Raw genomic sequence first — 22,581 nt, 5'->3', positions numbered from 1 at the left:
CCCTAAACGGAGCCTAAATTAAAATGTTAAAACCCTAATAAACCTCACCGCCGCCCACCGCCATAACGGGCGCCGGACGCAGTCCTCAATTCTTCTTCCCGCTCCGCGTTCGCCGCCATCGCCATGACTTGCGCCACCCGGCGCCCCGGCTTCCTCCGCGAGGCCGAGCTCCGCCTCCTCCGCTGCACCCTCCCCGCCCCGCCCTCGACACCGCCTCCACCCGCTTCCCCTCCCCCTGCGCATCCGCTCGGCCCCGCCGCCGCCTCCGCGCTCGCCGCCGTTGAGGCCGGCGACTACGAGGCTGCGCTCGCCGCCGCTGCGCCGCACCTCCTCTCGGCCTCCGCCTCCTCTGGGCCTCCCGGCTCCGCCGCGCAGTTCTACGCCGAACTTGGTGCCGCCGCTCGGGCGTTCCTGCTGGGGGATGGGGACGGGGGAGCGACGGGAGAGGGGTTCGAGTGCAGGTGCGCGGTTGTGCTCTCCGCTGCAGTGGCCGCGCTGCTCGCGTTCACGCAACAGAACGTGACTGGGTGAGTTAGTTTCTGGGTTTTGTCTCTCTTTAATTTTTTTTATTTACTATATGATTAGGGAAAGCCATGGCTCACTGTGTGCGCTTAGTTTGGCAAACAACTTAGTGGAAGAAACGTTAGATTTTAAATATCCTAGGATCCTTTTGATCAATTACAGCTTGCATACTAGACTGAGGGTATAGTTTTAAGCATTGGTCCAACATATTGTGATGGGCTAGTTCCATTTAGCCTCTAGAATTAACCTTCTGTAAATTCGATCACAGGTTTTAAAGGCACTTTAAAAATTGCTAATTTCACATAGTTATAAAATATGGCATAGTAGAATATCGTTGGAGTTTGCCAAGTAAGATATCGAGATTATTTGACTTGTTCCTGAATGTTGACTTATAAGAAACAAAAATGGGAATACTCTTGATTGCTAGCATGTGGTATACTCCTTGTACATGTCAGTCAGATGGATGTAGTTGAGGGACTAGGGAGCTATGTTGACTTGGTGAGGGAATGCAATGTGGTTACATACTACCTCCATTTCTATATTTAGGTTGTTTTAGCCTACTCCCTCCGTTCCAAATTATAAGTCGCTTTGACTTTTTGGGTACATCAATTTTACTATGTATCTAGATATAACAAAATCTATGTATCAAAAAGTCAAAGCGACTTGTAATTTGGAACAGAGGGAGTACTTAATTTTCACTAAATATAAGTCATCCTAGAACTTATATGCATCTTTTATCCTTTTCTTCCCTCTTTGCTCCTGCTTAATAAATATTAATATTACTGCTATTTTTTCTCACAAATGAATGAGTCCTCTTTCCCAATGGAGTATGCATTAAGGGCACTGAGGTCATGTTCTCTACTTTCTTGACCCTTGTACAAAAGTTTAAAACGGCCTGCATTTGGAGTCAGAGAGGGAATAAATATTTCGGGGACTGTTTGTGGCTTCTTGCTGGAGATAGCTTCCCCACAGGAAGTATTGCCAGAGGGTGTCATGGAAGCATAAATAGATGCATGCAGCAGAGTTTGGTCTGCAGATGTGCTCTATTGTTTCGTTTATGGGAACATCTGCAATTTCATGGTCTAGTAATACTGTTTGAGCTGTAATTGACTTGATTTCTGAGAATTTCTTTTTTTTGTAAAGCAAATTGTTTGTATACTGTAGAAAAACAATTTATAAAAAGAAGGGATGAGCTGGTGTTTCTATATGATGATATAGTACATTGTATTCTGTCTGATACTCTGATGTCATATCTAGCTGTAATACATGATTCTATTATTACAAATGACATGACTCTATCAAATCTGGTTTACCTTTTCATGTTAATTTATACCTGTTGGATTTTCAGGGAGGTACTGTTTTTTTATATATATTTGCTTTTCAAAATTGTTTTTAGGCCTCCAAGGAAGTTTCCCACTTTTCCTTTCTGGATTTCATCTTTAGATGAAAGATGCTATAGTAAGCTTGGAGACGTATGGGATGCCTGGGCTTCTTACAATTTAGCTTCTTTTGGTTCTCATGTTCATGGGAAATTTTCACTCTTGCAGGTATGTGTGTTAAGGTTGGCTCATTTATTTTCTCTATTTATGTCTTGGAATTTAATTGTTGGTTAAAGTGATGTTCTGTTATTTTTTGTTCAATTCATTCACACCTCCCCTATGGCCTTTCATAATCAGTTAATCTATGTTTTGAAATGACATGTCATCGATGAAAGACTTGGATGGCGGGTTTTGAGCTTTGGGAAATGGCAAAGTTATAGTAGCTGAAGTTTATGTGGGTGTCATATACTCATATAGCATTTTTGTTGAGCATATGTTACATCATCTTGGGTACTAAGGGTTCATGCGAACCATGCCAGACTGTAGCCTGATCAGTGCAAGTTTGTCAATTTTTGGCACGTACATTATCGAAGTTTAAAATGAGAGATTGGCAACAACACAACGTTTTTAAAGATACAGGACATCTATGCCATATGTTGACATTTATCTGTCTTTGACATTTCTTTATGAGGAACCACAAAATCATTGCATCTACAAGAACAAATTCCTCCACCAAACATATTTGAATCCGTATGGAGTGCTGATCATTCTAACTTCTCTACATTACTAATGTAAGAGTATATAGTATAAATTGTAAAGTGCATCATAGAGTTTTTTATTATGTTTTTAACATATTTATAGACACAGGCCCTTAGCTTGTGCCAATACTCCATAGGACTCGTATTTTATTGGTGTCTAGTCTAGTAGTCTTGAAATTGGCTGTATTTGTGTTTACGTCAAGCCAATTTCTGGGATCAAAAGCTTTGATTTGTATTGAGCCTTTTAGTACCATAGGTGGTGACAAAGCGTCTGATTTTGTTTATTCATTGCCAAATTTAGCAGACACAAAATGTCTTCCTGGTTTTGTATTTACAGTATTTTGGGTTTTTGCAGTTCATTGTCTTTGCAAAGCTTTTGTTTACCAGCCTACAGAGTCTGGATCTCTCTGATTGCTGCAGTGTACCATGGTGGTTGTTTAGAATATCAATGTTCCAGCAGAACATCTTGGATGACTTATCATCGTCTTTGTTTGATCAAGTGCAAGTGTACAAGAATAAGATGTTGGACCATTTTGGTGAACTGGAAAAGGTTTCTACCTACTGGGATTATTTATTGTCTGATGGAGAAGGCTCTTATGTTGTTTCAGCTGCTTTCTTAGAGGCTGGAATTGTGGAATACAAATATGGTCGTGTTGATGCTTCAAGGTCTTTTTGTCACTCTCAGTTTGAGAGCTTTAAATTTCCTCATAATATTTGTTCTTTGCTCAAGGTCACACTACAAAATTTACAGGAATCCTATTCCTCAGGATTGCCAAAATAATATAAACATTAGATAAGAAATGTTGTATATATTATTGTAAACTGTTTCTCAGAATTATACCTTTCGATATTTAGGATCAATGTTACAGAGAGACGGGGATATTGATGAAGATGTTAGCCATAGAATCAAAGCAGGGTGGATGAAGTGGCGGCAAGCATCTGGTGTCCTATATGACAAAAGGGTACCACAGAAGCTAAAAGACAAGTTTTATAGGACGGTGATTAGACCTGCTGTGTTGTATGGTGCAGAATGTTGGCCTACGAAAAGACGACATGTTCAACAGATAAGTGTCGCGGAAATGCGTATATTGCATTGGATTTGCGGTCATACAAGAAGGGATCGAGTTCGGAACGATGGTATACGTGATAGATTAGGGGTAGCACCAATTGAAGAGAAGCTTGTCCAACACCGGTTGAGATGGTTTGGACATGTCCAACGGAGACCTCCAGAGGCACCGGTGCGTAGTGGAATCCTAGGCCAGGATAGTAACGTGAAGAGAGGCAGAGGAAGACCGAAGTTGACTTGGGTAGAGGCAATAAAAGGAGACTTGAAAGGATGGAATATACCTAAAGACTTAGCCTTAGATAGGAGTGCTTGGAAGACAGTTATTCACGTGCCTGAACCTTGATTACTTCTGCTGGGTTTCAACTCTAGCCTACCCCAACTTGTTTGGGACTTAAAGGCTTTGTTGTTGTTTCTCAGAATTATAACATCTTAGGCTCCGCTTGTCACTGCGATTGGTTGTTTGTTTCTAACTTCTTCCCATGCAGTTGTTGGAAGCACTGGAGGTTCCAGTAGATTCTAGGAGTAGGAGGGGCCAGTAGTTGTAATCTGAACATATCATCAAATTTAAATTCTACAATTCTAAAGGAATCTGCACCCTTTTTTTTGGGTGGATGTGTTGGCAGACATGACCCCTTTTGGCCTTTATCTATCCTCCGCCACTGATTGGAAGCATCATTTTAGGATCTGTAACTGAAAAATCATAGTAAGCTTGGTAACCTGTGCAGTGCAGGACAGCATGGCACAGCAAGTCAGCAACCATAAACATATCCTTAGGCATTCAGCCAATATGTATTCAAACTGCATAGGATTGGAAAACTGATAGCCATTTATGAACATATACTTACGATCTTGTCTGGATGTTTGGGTAGGTTGCATCTCAATAGCGCACAAGAAGCATGTGGTCTGCACCTCTCCCTTACAGGAATCCTTGGTTTTCGAACAATACACCAGGTGAATTATACTGCACTCTGATCTTTTTTCTTTATGTTTTGTATACCATCTCCTCTTAGTTTGATTGATAGATACATCACTTTGTTTCGCAAAAACATACTAAAAGAAACATACTCCGTTTCAAATTATAAGTCATTTTGGCTTTTGTAGATACGTTGCCTTTACTATGTATTTAGACATAGTATATATCTAAGTGCATAGCAAAAAACTATGTATCTAGAATAGCAAAACATCTTATAATTTGGGGAGACAGTACCTTTTAGTTTCTCCTTTTCACCAAATCCAAGCTTACCGTGCACACAAGCTAGGAAGATTCTAAGTCGGACAAATATTATTTGCATTTTATTTTACTACAGATACTTCAGTGGCATACTGCAAACCTCTTTTACAGCATTGAAGTAGAGTAGAGAAAGGACATATTTGAATAACTACACCATCTGTTTCCTGAACTAGACATACTTAGTGAAATGACAAGGCCTAAGAAAATGGACTCGCATGTCAAAATGGAGTAACAATAGCGTTTGACCTTTATATTGTATTATGTAAAGAGCGAACATCTGTTGTTGAAAAATGAAGCGAGCCAGCTATTGTTATAGGTGGATGCAAAGTCTCAAATGGTGCTTGTTGCGAAGACCAATAAATCAGGCTCTGATGATGGACAAGTGACAGAACCCACAGTAGCTCAGAATGACAATGCAGCTTTAAAAAATGCAAGGAGCTTCGATCCTGTTGAAGGCGATGCATTCTGTGACATACTAAGAATGCCCAGACTGGTGCATGATGGGAGTAATTCTGCCAGTGAAGAAACAAACCACAGTGCAAAAATATCACTATCGGCTATACAGCAGGCTGCTGTACTTGCACAATGCTTGCATGTGAGCCGGAGGAGTCGTAGTGATGAAATGTCTGGTATGTCTGTTTTCATTCCCCGTGGACACTTGTGATTTCCCCCCCTCCTGTTTTAAGCATGCAAAGAAGTTTATTTGGCATCACAATCTTGTTTGCAAATAGAGTTCTGGGCGACAAAGATGGCTTCAATTGTCATACTTTCTAAATTATTTTAAATGAGAGTTCTGGTTTAGTTGTTTTTCACATATATGCATGGAGAATAAAGTAGCTCCTTTAGTAATAGCATGTAGTTTATTTTGATCATGCGAAGGCATTGAAAATTCTGAATTAAAAGCGTCAGACATTTTTTTTTTTGCATGGAGGAATTTTAGATTCCAAATGAAAAAAGTTTGTTTAGTAGATGGCATTGAAAATCAAGCTGTCATAGTTTGACATGCCATTTCAGTTTTTATTTGTATGCGGACCATTTCTTTTTACTTAATATTGCATACTCCCTCAGACAAAAGTATGAAGTAGATCTTATCTTAGCACATGAACCCGCATAAAAGATTACTGGACTACCCTAATTCGTGTCTCTTACAATGTTGAATGCATGCATATGAGGATGCAAAGTGATAGATTAGTGTTCATTAACAGTGCATAGGAGATTACAATAATACCCTTGACTATTATACCTTAACAGTACGTAGGAGACAGCACATCTTTTGCATTGGAAGGTGAAATAAGCCTAACATTTATGGACAAGACCATTATTCAAGCTACAGACCTTGTCTTTTTGGAGAGAGGATACAATTTTTTGAAGTACTACAGTATTTTTCCATGCTATGTGTTTAACTGGATTTTAGTATATATTTCCCAAATGATTGTTTATGTTATCATCATGTGTAAGTTTTTTGGTTTTATATGCAGGGTGGGAGATGGCACCATATATAGAGTCAATCGATTCTCAGGAGGAATCTTACTTTGTGGTATGATTCTGATTGCACTATATTGCTCTGGTGGAAACATGTGTGGCACCATTTCTTGTTCTAACACAAAAACATAAAAATCAAGATTCGATTGCTTGACTGCTTGAGGCTCACACTTTTTTTCTTAACATTGTGCAAGCCTTTTTATCCTTCAATGTCTACTCTGATTACTAATCTCATGTGTTGGCCCACAACCTATGCATAGGATGTCATTCCATAATTTTGACTCCAACCTTATTTCTGTTCTGGAGATTTTCATTTCTGTGCTCAAACAATATTTGGATAATTCACTATCATTTACTCAAGTTTTCCCTGTGTCTGTGAAAATATAATAAGGATAGCTTGGTGAATATCAGAGAAGTATATTTTTTTTTCCTTATTTCAGATCAGGAGTTTGTGCGATATACTGCGTGTTAGATGGGAGTCGACCCGCAGTCGGACAAATCAGAGGGCACTCCTAATGATGGAGAATTTGGTAAGTGATGAATCACTTTCAGATTGTATAATCTTTGTTCAAAGGTTCAAATAATCACAGTATATATATATATATATATATGGGTGTTCATTCAGGTTTCAGGTAGACAGTATCTTTTTCATTATGGTTGCAGTTTGCCTATATTTTTAGCTTCCCGATCACTAGAGTATTTGCATGTCTGCAACTCATCAGGTCTTTGATATTTATCTATGCCATTGTTCCATTTACTTTGTTTATTTTATTGTTTGGATGACTAACACTTTGTTTTCATATAAGACCAAAATTGTATGTGGGTATATTATTTCAGTTGCTTCCTGGTTTTCGTTGGTTCCCTAAGACCCAAAAATTGCACTAATAGGTTGGTTGCTACCTGCACTTGTTCCAGGATTAACTAATCTGTTGATTTAGGTTATTTGTTATCTATTTTTGGAACTTTCTAGTTCCTAAATTCCTAACCATGATTCTCTAAACTTACAGTTACATTCTTCATCTAACAGTTTCATGGCAGAACCATATCTGTTGAAAAATTTGAATGCGAAATAATTTCAATTCTAATGAATATTTGTTCCTCCAGTTCCATTTCCCCTTTGTTCTCTCTCTCTCCTCCATCCCTCCCCCCTCTCCATCTCCTTCTCCCCCTCTGGTCCTCTCCCTCTACCCCCCCCCCTCTCCATCTACCCCTCTCCCCCGCCCCCTCCTCTCCCTCTCGGTCTCCCTCTACCCCCCCTCGCTCCTCCTCTCCTTCTCTCCGTCTTCCTCCCCCCTCTCTGAAATCATGCTGATAATTGACCATTGTGGTTGAGACTTGAGAATACATAGTTAAGTAGACTTTTCCCCCCTCCAATGTTAGCAGATCAGAAGTGCAGTTGGTTATATTGAGATCTTTACATTACTTGTGAGCTGCTGCTATCAATATTTTTTTTAGGTCCAACCTGACTGGATAGGCCTGAGCAACTGGCCTGTTTTTTTCCAGACTTTTGCCAGTGTTGTATTTTAAACACTTCATTTTAGGTTTGATTGAGAAGTTTTGTTTTTCAATGTATATCGCACCTAATATACAAATTCAATGTATATTATTAGGTTGAAGATATCGGCAAAGAATTCCCTTCTGCCCCACAAAGAGTTAAAATGGTTTTTGCGGTTCACATGCCAACTCTTCCCGCATTGAGGAAGTATGCAGTAATATATATAAGCTTCTTTGTTCTTCCGTTCTGGAACACTAATGTGAATTGGACTTGTTTTACTACTCAAGAGAATACGGCGAACTTTTGATCAGTTGTGGCATAGTTGGAGAAGCACTGGATATATTTAATGATCTTGAATTGTGGGACAATTTAATATATTGCTATCGGTATGCATTTCAACTTGAAATAGAACCGTCCTACATTCAGTTGAATCTTTTGCCGTAACAAACACTAAAGTTCTGTTATTTGGCAGATTATTAGGTAAAGTGGCTGATGCAGTTAGTCTAATAAATGCTCGGCTTTCTGTTACACCAAATGACCCAAGGTTATGGTGAGTATCTTGGGACTATTTTGCATTTTTGAATAAATGTTACAAATTTTCTGTCATCTTCTTGAGCAATTATTTCTTACCTTATACTCCTGTCCAAAAGTTTTAAGTGGTATGAGCAAAATCTTGTTTTCCAGAAGTATTCGTCACCGAAGCTTCTCTCCTTTTTTTTTTTCTGTTTCCTCCGACTGTGACTCTTATGTCATGCAGATTGAATGCATGGCTGCTCTCCCGTTAACGTGATATACGACTCTGTCAGATTGAATAGTCCCATCCTTTCAAGACAATTGATAAATACTACTGTAAAGAGTGATGTCAGAATACCACCCTAAAGATTGTTCTCCACAATCTCTCCAAAAGAAATTAAATCTTAGATGCACAAAATATCATTTTCAGTTTTTACCTTTTCAGGTATCTCCCTAGTAATTGTCCTGTCTAGTATCAGAACTGCAATATACTGAAGACAATATCATAAAAGTCTGTAGATACAACAGTTAAAAATTCTTGATTATTGTCAAAACAAATACAAATAAAGGATTGCTGAGTGATTTACCAAGTTCTAGTGTTTATTGTGTGGAATGACCATGTTCTACCTAATGTTTACTTTTTGTTTCCTTGCATTTTGCTATCTGATGAGAGACTCTCATTTAGGTGTTCACTTGGTGATGTTACAAATAATGACGATCATTATAAAAAGGCATTGGAAGTATCAAATAGTAAATCAGCCCGAGCTATGGTAAAGTTGATGTTAATTCTTTTCAGTTTCCTTGATCATCTTGTTTGTGGCGGATCATTGTATATAGGAATTGGATTAGGAAATGGTATTAATGACAATAGGATAGCTCATTCACCTAGCACCAAAGTTTTCAGACCAAGGTTGAGGAGTTTCAAACATGTTCTGATTTGAGCATGTTCCCATATGTCTTGATGAAACTTTAAAGCTTCAAGACAGGTTTTATATTTGTTTTAAAATGAATGGCCTCTTAGTGTCTAATCTAATTAATCTGTAGGCTCAGCCTCTGTCACTTCAGATCCATAAGAGCTGTTGGGAGAAGCATAAGCCTTTCTGAGATTACCATGAATATGATACTGGAGTTACCAGAAAAGGATGTGGAGTTATAAAGCACTTTGATAAGTGATATGTTGTAACGATTTTGTACAATCGTCCGTTAAAACCCCCCCGATTCTGTACAATCCATGGTCCACAAACATCTATCTGCTTTGAAGTGCTGTCGAACCAACATATTCAAATTAGGTGCTATTTTGTTTTCTGGTTGGGCTTGGAGGAATAAATCAGATTTGTTGATGAATCTGATTTAGGCTCACAAAAAAACTTCTAGTTTCCAGAGAGTTCAGAAGTCAACTCAAGTTTCAGAAGCCAACTTCTACTAAAGAAGCAACATTTATTTTTCATGGAGTTTCATCCAAGCCTTTTCTTTTTATCAAAGGGTGATCCCTATTCTTTGAGAGACTTAGTGTGTGTGGGTTTGAGTTTGCAACATCTCTTGCCCCTTCTTTTCTTAATATTTGAGTTTCATCTAAGCCTCGTACTTGAAACTTCAAAGGTTCCTATTCTCTTAATAAAGTTGGATATGTGCAAGTTTAAAGAAGTTCCAATCATGTTTTCCACACACATACACACACACAAAAAAAAAAAAAAAATCCGTAACTTACATTGGATCTGGATACACTCTGGTCATGTGCCAACTGTGGTTCCTCATGCTGTGCCACCCTACGCACTTGCTTAACAGTTAACAGTTAAGTTGTCTCATGTTGGAGAATGAGACAGTTTATCTTGTGTTGAGGCCTAAAGTAAAAGTAGTCGATAGGCTTCATTGTGAATGTGAGGTGCTGAGTGACATCGGGATAAAGTAGGTTCAGATAGATAGTCATGAATGAAGCAATGCGACATCATTGCTTTCCCTTGCTGTTTGGGCCATCAATGACATCCAATTGCGCAGTTTCTCTTTTCTATTGTGGAACTGTTCTAACAGTGTCTTACTTTTTCATGTAGCGTTCTCTGGCTCGCAGTGCGTACAACAGGAATGACTTCCATACATCCAAAGTCATATGGTATAAGACTATCTTAAGCAAAAATGTTGTTTATCGTTGATTCGTTGTGAATAACTTGCAAAATATCTTTCTTTTGAACTTTGAATAGGGAATCTGCATTGTCGTTGAACTCTTTGATTCCAGATGGCTGGTTTGCATATGGCACAGCTGCATGGAAGGTAATTTTACGAAGTTTCAAATTCTTTTGCAAAGAGAAAGTATGTATGGATATTTTATTCTGCATATGTTGTAGTGGCATTTCTTAAAATGGAAGGTTTGTATAATTATTTGAATAAGACTGTCTTGCTATTTTCTTCATTGTTATGGATCACTAATTTGCAACTTACTGTTTTGCATTTCTGGCAATATGGCACCTCAGTGGAAGTTAAGACAGGAACCTCAGTGGTTCTTTTTAAGGATCAGACTGCTGTCTTGTGGAAGTTAAGACAGGAACCTCAGTGGTTCTTTTTAAGGTTTTCCCATTATGGCTTTAGGCTCCTAAAAATATGCTTTCAAGTTTCAACTGTTATGAATAAAGAGAGACTGAACTGGATGATTATATTGAGGCCCAATGGAAACTATATATAGAGTACATGAGAGACACAAGAGGAAAACCCTAGACTAGGAGATTACACTAATACCCTTTGACTATTATACCTTAACATCAACTAATTATTAATTTATCATATCATAGGCGGGAGATATCAAGTGTTTTTCACAGCATTTAAAATATTGGACTAGGAAGCCACCTAGGTGGTAGGTGGTGGAATATGTTTGCATGAGCTGAGTTGTTCCAATGGCCATTGCATTACACTCCATTTCTCTATGTTTATCCATGGCTCACAAGAATACATCCACAATATTTGTCCATGGAGGATACTGAGGGTGTAGTTATTGAAATTTTTCCTGTTGCGAACGCTTTCATTGGCAAGCAATACACCAAGAAGAAGGGGCCAGCGTCTACTAGTGGCTAAGGTCTACCAGATTAGCACTTTGTTGGGGGTTGTTAGCATCTTGTTAGCAAGTTAGCATCTTCTGAGTGAAGTTAGGGAGTTTGTTAGTACATCTGCCAGCCATTAGGCCATATAACTAATGGCTGGCTATGCATTAGGGGATCAAGCAGGAATTGAGTTATTATGTTCAGAGCCTCCTAGGATCAGGCTCGTTCCCCTGCCATCATTGTTAGTCTAGTCAGATGAATAAAGCCAACATCCCAGCCATATCAGTTCCACTCTCTACCCTTAATTAAATGCTCCGACAGAATAGAAATGGTTGTATCATGACATTTAATAGGTATATGGATGGTCATTTCACATTGATTTTTCGGTAGAATTTGTATCTACTTGGTCAGTGCACATGGAGTGGTATGGACAAATATCATATCATGTGTTGGCATGACAACTTGAGTGTGGAGTCAACTATCATGTCATGCTTTGGCATGGCAATGCTTTGTTACCTTAAATTTGGTTGTGGCAACATGATTTTGCCTTTATGTTGCCACTTGCTTTTATTACCTTTACTTATCAGCTTTGTTGCTTCCTTAGAACATATGTTGTCAAATAGATTTACTGTTTATGTGTTCATACAGGACAAGGATCTTGACAAAGCTGTGGATGCGTTTAGTCGTGCTGTACAGATAGATCCTGAGAATGGAGAAGCATGGAACAACATAGCCTGCCTGTATATCACTTTCTATACTTGTTCCTTGTTTGTATTAGGATGCTGATGGTTTGGCCTGATGTGCAACGTCATTAGCATTTATGCTGGACTAGGTGTTATGTGCCCTGATTTACCATGTCATTACATTTTGCTTCGTGTGTTTTTCTCATTTACGCTGTTGATATTTTCTATTTAATTTTGATCTTCCTGTTTTACCTTGTCAATTCAAGCTGCTCTGTAGAATATATTGGTTTTGGCATTTCTCTCTGTGGTATTATGCTGTTGTGCATCATGGTCTATCTTTCAAAAATCATTTCGTGGAAATTTGTGTACATTGAGTCAAGCCTTGTGTTACTCTTATCAAGCACTCATTGGTTGTTAGTACTTGCCAGTCTGTTGGTTTATTATGCCTTTTAGAACAATCGTTATTGTTTCATAAAAAAGAAGACAAAATAGATCACATGGTATAGAAGTTATGCTGTACAGAGCTCATGTGAGCAATGTAATGGTCGGGTGTGATTGATATGTTCTGTAGGGGGAATAGCTAATTAAGATTTATTGATGATGTTTGTTTGTGCTATCATTTTTTATCTTGTATTGACCTTTAATGTAGCTAATTATGTAGGCACATGATTAGAGGGAAAAGCCAAGCAGCAGTCCAAGCATTTAGGGAAGCTGTAAAGTTCAAGTATGTTCCACCTGATGTCCATAAAGTCCAGTAATAGAATTTATAAATTAACAATATATTATTTGTAGGAGGAATAGCTGGGAAATCTGGGAAAATTACAGTAAAGTTGCTTTGGACACAGGGAATATTCGACTGGTAAGTATGTCTTTCGAGAAATTGATTTGATATTTCTGTTTTCACAGGACATTTTGTTATCTGTGGTTTTGTTCTCTACTTTACTCATGCATTTAGTTCGAAGCTGCTATTGTTCCTTGAAGCAGTAGATAATGCCCCCCCCCCCCCCCCCCCCCCCCCCTATTTTTTTGCAAAATGAATCTTCAAATAATATTAAGTTCCCTCTGCAGACACTTGAAGCTTGGAAAACTGTATTGGATTTATCCTCAAATAAGCGCTTTAATGTTGGTATATTGGACAAGGTGATGACAACACTTGAAGAACAATCTCCAAATTTTGTTGATACTCACGAAGCATCAGATGATGCAAATAAAGAGACAATCCAATCCAGTCAATTGTTAGATATTATTGGTGATATCCTTCAGCAGGTTACCAACCTCTCTGGATTGTATTTCATCTTATACTAGATACCAGATCGGAGTTAATATCTTGCTTGTGTTTCCAGATTGTGAGAAGTGGAGGCAGCAGTGCGGACGTATGGGGTTTGTATGCAAGATGGCATAAGACCAAGGGTAACCTCATGTCATGTTCTGAAGCTTTGTTGAAGCAAGTTCGATCTCTTCAGGTGCATATACTGTTCTCATGCTGAATGCTTCATTACCAATCAATAAACAAAAGGCGTGTTGGATTCTTTGAATGATGGGTTCACCTTGATATCCCCGTATGTGTGTACTGAGGAGCAGATGGGGGGATATATTATCAGGGTACAAAAATGTGGTTTATACACAAATACCTCGCGTGTCTACAGGACGTTGACTTGATTCTGGTGGATTACTTCTAATTTTCTTTGAGCTTTTTGTCGAGGCTTGCATTCTTGAGGAAACATAAAATTCTGTACTATTCATAACTTGTCCCTAACAAAAGTAGAAATATAGAAATAGTGAAATACTACCATTCTGGATCAGAAATTCTTCATGGGAACATACTCAAGTACTCAACTTACACCTCTTTGGTGAAAAGTATGTAAAATAAAATTCTGAAATTTGTAGATGTAGTACATGTTCTATGTATGGATACAAAAATTCAAGGTAAAATGCACTTATGCTAGGAAGGCACTATTGTATAATTCATGATCCTGAACATGGCTACTCCACTACTCCAGCAGTCCAACACTAACGACACCAGGTTCCCTTTTTTATTGCTATAGTTGCATTCAATTATGATCCTCTGTCCTCTGAGGATTTTTTTGGGGGCGTAATTAGGTTGGTGGTGAGGGGAGGCAATAGTGACTTTACTAGCAACTATATCTCACTGGCTGCAAGGGAAAATGGTGGAGGCGCCGAGGCGGCATGCGCAGCATGTGGGGAAGGGTGGTGGCAGTTAGGGGTGGACAAAGAGCCAACTATAACTTTTTTGAGCTTTGTTTAAAATTGATTTATTTTATATTTGTTACAATCTATATCATTTGAGACCCAACTTCTAATCGCGCCGAGCCGAATCGAGCCACAATGAAGTCGACTTGCAATCAAAACATTTAATTTTGATTACAAAAGCAAAAACAAGTGTAATCAGAGCTATTCTGAAACAAGCCACCAAACCAGCTTAAGGAGTTCTTTTGCCATTTCGGAGCTAGACGGTGAGACAGGCAGTGGCAGGGAGAGTCATGGAGCAGGATAATGAGATTGGTCCACTTTTCTTGCTTAATTCCATAGGTACATCACCTCTCATTATATGTAGAGGCCATCAACTTAGCTCCCAAGGCAAACTGAAGTATGGAATCTTTTAGTAGTGATCCATCTTTCCTGATTCAAGCTTAACTTTCCTAAACAAGTCGCTTTTATGCAAGGAAGGGGTGTGACTTTCCTGCCTGCCCCTAGGGGCTAGGAGCTGGTGGTGGGGCAGCAACCACCTCTGGGCTGGTCTGGTCCAGCTGCCTCATGTCTCATGGATCCATGTTAATGTGGTTTTAAACATAGCAAGAGGAATGAAAATGGTGCCCCTTGTGCCCTTTAGTATTCTTACAAGGTCGTTATCAGCTTCCTCTATGTCTACCTCATATTTTTGACACACTACGGTATGAAAAAAAGTTAACCTTTACAATTTCCATGTGTATAATAATATTATTTGCTCTATAATAAATAGTGTGCATTTTTTCAACATAGCTTAAGGGCATTATCAACTTTTCCGTACAAAAGGCTTCACTATCTTTACAATGCCTCAACATCTAGGCAGCCAATGAAGGTTCCCAGGAGAGAGCGAGAGATGATAGCTATAAGTCTTGTCCTTATCTACTTAGGATAATTATCTAGAGTAGTTGGTGGTTGTGTCAGCCCTTATCTTTATCCCTAGCATCTACTTTAGCATATCTAGAATATGTTGTAGCTTTCTTAAGGCTCAAGCAAGCTATCCTATATGTATCCCCAACCTGCCATAGTTGTGGCATGGCTAATGAAATATGAAATTCAGCCCCAAACCTGTGTTTTGGTTCTAACAAATGGTATCTAGAGCCTAAGTTCATCTGGATTCTACCCTTACCCCATCCCAATCCATCGCCATGTCTCTCCACTCCTCATCCTCTTCCTCCAACCATTCCACCACCTCCAGCATACGTGCTGCAGCGGCTGTAGCAGCCAGGCGCGAGGAGGCCGTGGCCGAGCGTGCAGCAGCAGCGGAGCGGGCGGCTCGCATCGCCCAGGCGGAGCTTGTTGCAGCGCGTGTGGCTGAAGCCGCCCACCAGGCAGTAGCGGCTACGCTACGTGCGGAGGCGGACGCGGGCAAGCAGGAGGACTACGGCGCCCGGGCGGGCGCGTCGGATGCAGGAGCGGCGGCGGTTGCGCAATGCGCCGTGGAGCGGACGCCGAGCGGGCCTGGCCTGACGCGGGCAGCCTGGGTGGACGCGGTGGACGTGAGGCTGGCGACCGCAACGGCTTCGACAACTGACGCGGCGACTTCGACCGGGACGAGCGGGCAGCACGCGACGCCAACACCTGGCTGGAGCGGGAGGAGCGGCGCGAGGCACGGGACCTGGGCGGACGGGACGCTTGCAGGCGGAGCCCTCACAGGCAGCGCACCTCCCCTTCCCCGGACCGGCGCCGTGGCCGGCCCGGCTCCCCTCCCGTCGTGCAGACCGTTGTCAAGGACGCCGGCGGCGGATGGCCCATGCTTACCAAGACCAACTACGCCGAGTGGTCCATGGTGATGAAGGTGAAGATGTAGGCGCGGCGCATGTGGGATGCGGTACGGTACGATGACGCCGACTTCTACGAGGATCGGCGGGCACTGGAGGCGCTTCTTGCTGCTGTTCCGACGGAGATGCACTCCTCCCTCGCGAACAAGCGGACCGCCAAGGACACCTGGGACGCCATTGCCGCGGCACGCATTGGCAGCGCCCGCGCCCGCAGGTCCACGCTTCAGAAGCTGCGTCAGGAGTGGGAGAACCTGGCTTTCAAGCCGGGTGAGGACGTCGACGACTTCGCTCTCCGCCTCAACACCCTGATGTAGCAGTTGGCGTTGTACGGCGACAACGACATCGACGAGGAGAGAGCTGTCGAGAAGTTCCTCTGCATCGTCCCCAAGTACTCGCAGGTCGCCATCGTGATCGAGATGTTGCTGGACTTCTCCGAGCTGTCGATCAAGGAGGTGACGAGTCACCTCAAGGCCGTCGACAACCGCGAGCAGCTACCTCCCTCAGAGCTGGTCACCATCGGTGGCAAGCTTCTCTTCACCGAGGAGCAGTGGCTCGCCCGCCAGCGGGAGCGGAAGAAGGGGGAGGCCTCGGGTTCTTCAGCTTCGGGTTCGTCAAGCAGCCGCAAGTGTTGGCCGCGCAAGCGGGATAAGGCGCGTGGTGGCGCTTTTGGCTGCGCCGATGGCGAGCGCAAGGCTACCCGCGACGACACCAGCAACAATTGCGGGAGGACTGGCCACTGGGCCAAGGACCGCCGGCAGGCGAAGCGCGGCGGTTAGGCACACGTCGGGCAAGCGCAGGAGGGTGACGAGCCGGTTCTGTTCTTCGTACACGGGAGCATCGAGCCGCACTCCTCTCCCACGCTGGCCGCCGCCGCGCTCCTCCACCTCGACGAGCCGCGGGCTCACTTCTTCCTCGGCAACGGGTCCAGCGGCGACAAGATCGACGGGTGGTACCTCGACACCGGCGCCACCCACCACATGACCGAGCAGCGGGAGTTCTTCGAGCTTGACTTTGGCGTTCGAGGCTCCGTCAAGTTCGGGGACGCCTCCGCCATGGATATCAAGGGCGTCGGCTCTGTCGTCTTCACTGCCAAGACCGGCGAGCACCGACTGCTCACCGGTGTCTACTACATCCCCGCGTTGAGGAACTCCATCAGCCTGGGACAGCTCGATGAGAACGACACGCGCGTGGAGATCGAGCACGGGGTCTTGCGTATCTGGGATTGCCATTGTCGCCTTCTTGTCAAGGTGAACAGAGGCCCCAACCGCCTTTACGTCCTCCACGTGCAGGTGGCGCAGCCCGTGTGTCTTGCAGCCCGCCGCGACGACGACTCCTGGCGGTGGCACGAGCGCTTTGGGCACCTCAACTTTGAGGCCCTGAAGTAGCTCGACAACAAGGAGATGGTGCAGGGCATGTCGCGAGTCGAGCACGTGGAGCAGTTCTGCGACACCTGCGTCCTCACCAAGCAGCGACGACTCCCCTTTCCCCGCCAGGCGAGCTTCCGCGCCAAGGAGAAGCTGGAGCTCATGCACGGCCCCGTGACACTGGCCACACCTGGAGGCCGGCGCTTCTTCCTGCTCCTCGTTGACGACGTGTCCCGCTACATATGCTCGGTCCTGCTCGACACGAAGGCGGTGGCTGCGGACGCCATCAAGCTGCTGCGGAGAAGGAGTGCGGCCGCAAGCTTTGGGTGCTACGCACCGACAACGGCGGCGAGTTTACGGCGGCTGAGTTCGCGGCGTACTGCGCCGACGAGGGGATCCAACGCCACTTCTCCGCGCTGTACACCCCGCAGCAGAACGACGTCGTTAAGCGCCGCAACCAGACGGTGGTGGGCACCGCCCACGCCCTCCTCAAGCAGAGAGGGATGCCGACAATCTACTGGGGGGAGGCGGTGATGACTGTCGTCCATCTCCTCAACCGCTCGCCCACCAAGGCCCTTGGCGGCAAAACGCCGTACGAGGCCTGGCACGGGCGTAAGCCGGTGGTGAGCCACCTCCGCGTCTTCGGCTGTCTCGCCTTCGCCAAGGAGCTCAACCACGTCGGCAAGCTCGACGACCGGAGCACGCCAGGGGTCTTCATTGGCTACGCGGAGGGCATCAAGGCCTATCGCATCCTCGACCTTGCAACACAGCGCGTCCGCATCTCTCGGGACGTCGTGTTCGACGAAGGATGAGGTTGGGCCTGGGACAAGGCGGTGGACGACGGCTTGACTTTGACTCTCAGATACTTTGTCGTCGACTACGTCCACTTTGAGGGAGCCGGGGTAGCAGCTCATCTTCACCGAGCTCGTCTACCTCAGCGCCCGGCTCGCCATCAGCTCCGGCGAGTACTCCACCGCCTACACCACCGGCAAGTCCTACACCACCTGTACCACCGGCTATGCCCTGCTCTCCTACACCGGCTGCATCGGCACCCACACCTCCGAGATCGGCACCAGCAGCCTTGTCCGTGACGAGCAGCGCATGGTGGAGTTCGCCACTCTGCTGTCCGACGACGAGGATCGTGTCGATGCCTACCACGACAACGAGCTTCTGCGCTACCGCACCTTGGACAACATTTTCGGTGATCAGCCCGTTCCTAGACTGGTGGTGCACGACTTCGAGGCGGAGCTGCACCTGGCGCCCGAGGACGGCGAGCCCTGCTCCTTCGCCGAGGCGGAGGGAGACACGGCATGGTGCGCCGCGATGCGGCAGGAGATGGACGCGGTCGAGCGGAACTGGACGTGGGAGCTGGCGGATCTTCCTGCCGGCCACCGCGCCATCACCCTTAAGTGGGTCTACAAGCTCAAGAAGGATGAGGCCGGGGCGGTGATCAAGCACAAGGCGCGTCTGGTGGTGCGCGGGTTCATCCAGCAGGAGGGAGTCGACTTCGACGACGCCTTCGCGCCCGTTGCGCGGATGGAGTCCGTTCGTCTCCTCGCACTGGCGGCCTAGGAGGGTTGGCGTGTGCACCACATGGACGTCAAGTCTACCTTCCTCAACGGTGACCTGAAGGAGGAGGTCTACGTCCACCAGCCGTCGGGATTTGTCATCCCCGGCAAGGAGAACAAGGTTCTTCGCCTACGCAAGGCCCTCTATGGCTTGCGGCAGGCACCCTGAGCTTGGAACGCCAAGCTGGACTCCACTCTCAAGCAAATGGGGTTCCAACAAAGTCCTCACGAGGCTGCAGTCTACCGGCGGAGCAAGGGAGGCAATGCCCTGTTGGTAGGCGTCTACGTCGACGATTTGGTGATCACCGGCACCAAGGAGGCCGAGGTGGAGTCATTCAAGGAGGAGATAAAGGCGACCTTCCAGATGAGCGACTTGGGCCTTCTCTCCTACCTGGGGATCGAGGTCCACCAGGACAGCTCCGGCATCTCCCTTCGCCAGACCGTCTACGCCAAGTGCATCGTCGAGTTGGGCGGGCTCACCGGCTGCAACCCAGCACACACTCCCATAGAGGAGAGGCTGAAGCTGAGCCGCGACAGCATAGCGAAGGAGGTCGACGCCACGCGGTACCGGCACATTGTGGGCAACCTTCGCTACCTCGTCCACACACGGCCGGACCTGATGTTCGTTGTTGGCTACGTCAGTCATTTCATGCAGCGATCGACGACGGAGCACGAGCAGGCCATCAAGAGGATCGTCCGCTACGTCGTGGGCACTTCCGACTACGGCTTGCACTACCCGAGGTGTCCCGGTGCGGAGCACTTCATCGGGTACAGCGACAGCGACCTCGCCGGTGACATCGACACAAGCAAGAGCACCAGCGGGACGCTATTCTTCCTCGGCAAGTGTCTAATCAGCTCGCAGTCAGTCAAGTAGCAAGTGGTGGCTCTGTCCAGTTGCGAGGCGGAGTACATCGCTGCCACAACCGCTTCGACTCAAGCTCTCTGGTTGGCTCGGCTGCTAGGCGATCTCCTGGGCAGAGACGCAGAAGCAGTGGAGCTCAGGGTGGACAGCAAGTTCGCCTTGGCCTTGGCGAAGAACCCCGTCTTCCATGAGCGCAGCAAGCATATCCGAATCAAGTACCACTTCATTAGGAGCTGCTTGGATGAGGGGAGCATCAAGGCTGGCTACATCAACACCCAGGATCAGCTCGCCGACCTTCTCACCAAGTCCCTTGGGCGGGTCACGTTCCAGGAGCTTCGCGCCAGGATTGGGATGGTTCAAATTCCCCAGAAGGCGCCACACAAGACTAAGGGGGAGAATGATAGCTATAAGTCTTGTCCTTATTTACTTAGGATAATTATCTAGAGTAGTTGGTGGTTGTGTCAGCCCTTATCTTTATCCCTAGCATCTACTTTAGCATCTCTAGAATATGTTGTAGCTTTCTTAAGGCTCAAGCAAGCTTTCTTAAGGCTCAAGCAAGCTATCCTATATGTATCCCCAACCTGCCATAGTTGTGGCATGGCTAATGAAATCTGAAATTCAGCCCCAAACCTGTGCAAATATAGTAATGTACATGCATCTAGTGGTTACTCATTTTAGTTACTCAATGCCATTATTAGTTTATGCCTGGGACAGCTTGAGATGCCTTTATAACTTCCCTGTCACAATAATTTACAAACTAAATATTGCCCTCCCAGGGTTCAGGATTATGGCATGACCAAACGAAGTTCCTAAAGTATGCTCAAGCTTCTTTGAAGCTTTGCAAGGTGTACATGGAGATTTCTTCCTCAACTGGAAGCCGACGAGAATTATTAACAGCCGAGATGCACCTTAAAAGTACTTTGAAACAGGTATTCAAATTTTGTCTGCATTGTTCCATTTCTATATAATGAAGAGGTCATGGATATAATCTAGAGCATACACAGAATGAAGTGCAAAAAATCTTTTCAAGAATTTGGGATGCCCGAATAACAGAATGGAAATCCATACCATCGATATTAACCATTTCTGTGCTTTTTTTTATCTAGAGCATACACAGAATGATGTTGCTTGCATTTTTTATTTTTTGCGGGGTGCATTTTTTTTATATACATTTCTTTTCTGTGCCATGTGTTGCTTGCGTTTTCTTTATTATATTTGTGTTGAAACTACAATCGTATCTTTGATATCAGCAACCACTTTGTGTTCATGCCCATCATAGATTACACATCTGGTAACTTTTCCTCACTCTGTAGGCCATGGACTTCTCAGACACCGAGGAGTACAAAGCTCTTGATAACTGTCTTGAGGAAATAAATAACATGATTGCTGCTACTGCCTAGGCTTATCCAGGCGAGTTAAAAGAATTATTTTTGCTTATACATGGATACATCGCACAGGCAGAATTCACTTCTACTGGTGGTTTTATATTGGTCTGCATGTTGTTGCATCCAGGTTTTGAGACGCTGGTTATGATAATGGATTGCCCATTTCTAATTAAACTTCTCTATGGTAGTCTTGCTGGGGAATCAAAGGTTACATTGTCGGACTCGAGCACGCTGATGAGTCATGTCTACCGTGCAAAATCTTTAATTGGTAGTAAGTCTTAGCTTTTGGATAGTAAACATCAAAGCGCATGGAAACACAGTGGGCTTCAGTGTTAAAAAAAAGTAGGGATGTAAGAGGTTTGCCCCCGAGCCTGCAAATATCATTTTTAAGTGGGTTTTGAAACCGTCTTGTTTCGCACCTTCGAAGTGTATCTTGTTGTAATCTTTGTAACTTATATGGATTTGCATTTGTTGCTTGAAGGAAAAATTTTCTATATGCCATTGGCTAAGGGCTTGTTTGGTATGGCTCCAATAGCTGACTCCAGCTTTGGGTTCTGTGGCCGTATCAAACGCAGTGTAGAAAATGGCTTCTCTAGCTCTGGCTTTAGAGGAGCTAGAGCCGTTTTATTCTAGGGGAGGAGCTAGTATTTGTGGCTTCTTAGCAAGTGCTCCACCTGCCATTATTTAGTTTGATTTTTAAGATTGAAATACTACTAGTACAAACCGCGCACGATGAAAGTGTGGTCAATACAAAGTATCTAGATATATGCTGGGGATGTGTATATTACATTTGTTGAAGTTTGGAACAAACCGAGGAGGGTACATAGGTATACACTACATGTGGCACCACCTGCAAACAGGTTTATTTGCAGATGTATGCATGCTTCCTATTTGCAGAATAAAGGCTAGTCAACTTCAATGACATGCAAATTGCTGCAGAATTTTTGAAGCCTTCTTTTATCCTACTGTATGAGTAGCTGATCATATCTCAAATTACGTCGATCATGTCACAGCATAAAAGAATTGCCCAATTTTGAAGCACTTTCAAATGTGTTTTGAGATGTATAGACTGAAATGAGCATATGAAAGATAAATGTTTGGCAAATGTATGAGCGTAGCAAAAAAAAAAAGGCGGTCAAAAGAAAGAACCGAGTTCAAACAGCCATGATAGAAACAGTATATTTAAAATTAAAATAAGGAACAACAGGCGTGAGCTTAAAATCTTTCTAGAAATATCCCCAAACACAGAAAAATCAGGCAAGCAAGGGACCCATATCACAAG

General features: G+C 44.1%; 1 protein-coding gene across 2 annotated transcripts; it reads left to right on the top strand.

Annotated features, from left to right (window-relative positions):
• Positions 1-68: 68 nt before the first annotated feature.
• Positions 69-22,218, top strand: LOC136551438 (uncharacterized). 2 transcript variants are annotated; one of them, XM_066542990.1, is made up of 21 exons: positions 69-527; positions 1,919-2,069; positions 2,955-3,265; positions 4,535-4,616; positions 5,213-5,525; positions 6,375-6,433; positions 6,819-6,908; positions 7,989-8,080; positions 8,161-8,259; positions 8,346-8,423; positions 9,072-9,156; positions 10,435-10,493; positions 10,582-10,651; positions 12,061-12,152; positions 12,757-12,819; positions 12,888-12,954; positions 13,164-13,361; positions 13,439-13,558; positions 20,691-20,843; positions 21,228-21,324; positions 21,427-22,218. In XM_066542990.1, the coding sequence occupies exons 1-20, from the start codon at positions 124-126 to the stop codon at positions 21,312-21,314; spliced, it is 2,673 nt and encodes an 890-aa protein (XP_066399087.1). In that variant the 5' UTR covers positions 69-123; the 3' UTR covers positions 21,315-21,324; positions 21,427-22,218. The 2 variants fall into 2 exon arrangements, with proteins under 2 accessions (XP_066399087.1, XP_066399088.1); XM_066542991.1 differs by lacking the exon at positions 20,691-20,843.
• The last annotated feature ends 363 nt before the right edge of the window (positions 22,219-22,581 follow it).

Source organism: Miscanthus floridulus, chromosome 4, assembly GCF_019320115.1.
Source record: "Miscanthus floridulus cultivar M001 chromosome 4, ASM1932011v1, whole genome shotgun sequence".
In the NCBI taxonomy this organism is placed as follows: Eukaryota; Viridiplantae; Streptophyta; class Magnoliopsida; order Poales; family Poaceae; genus Miscanthus; species Miscanthus floridulus.
This window is presented reverse-complemented; position numbering and strand designations above follow the sequence as displayed.

Coding starts and splice junctions, on each gene's coding strand:
- LOC136551438 (XM_066542990.1), top strand. CDS start 124: ATGACTTGCGCCACCCGGCGCCCCGGCTTCCTCCGCGAGGCCGAGCTC. Junction 6,909..7,988: donor TCCTAATGATGGAGAATTTG/GTAAGTGATGAA, acceptor GTATATTATTAG/GTTGAAGATATCGGCAAAGA. Junction 13,362..13,438: donor TTGGTGATATCCTTCAGCAG/GTTACCAACCTC, acceptor TTGTGTTTCCAG/ATTGTGAGAAGTGGAGGCAG.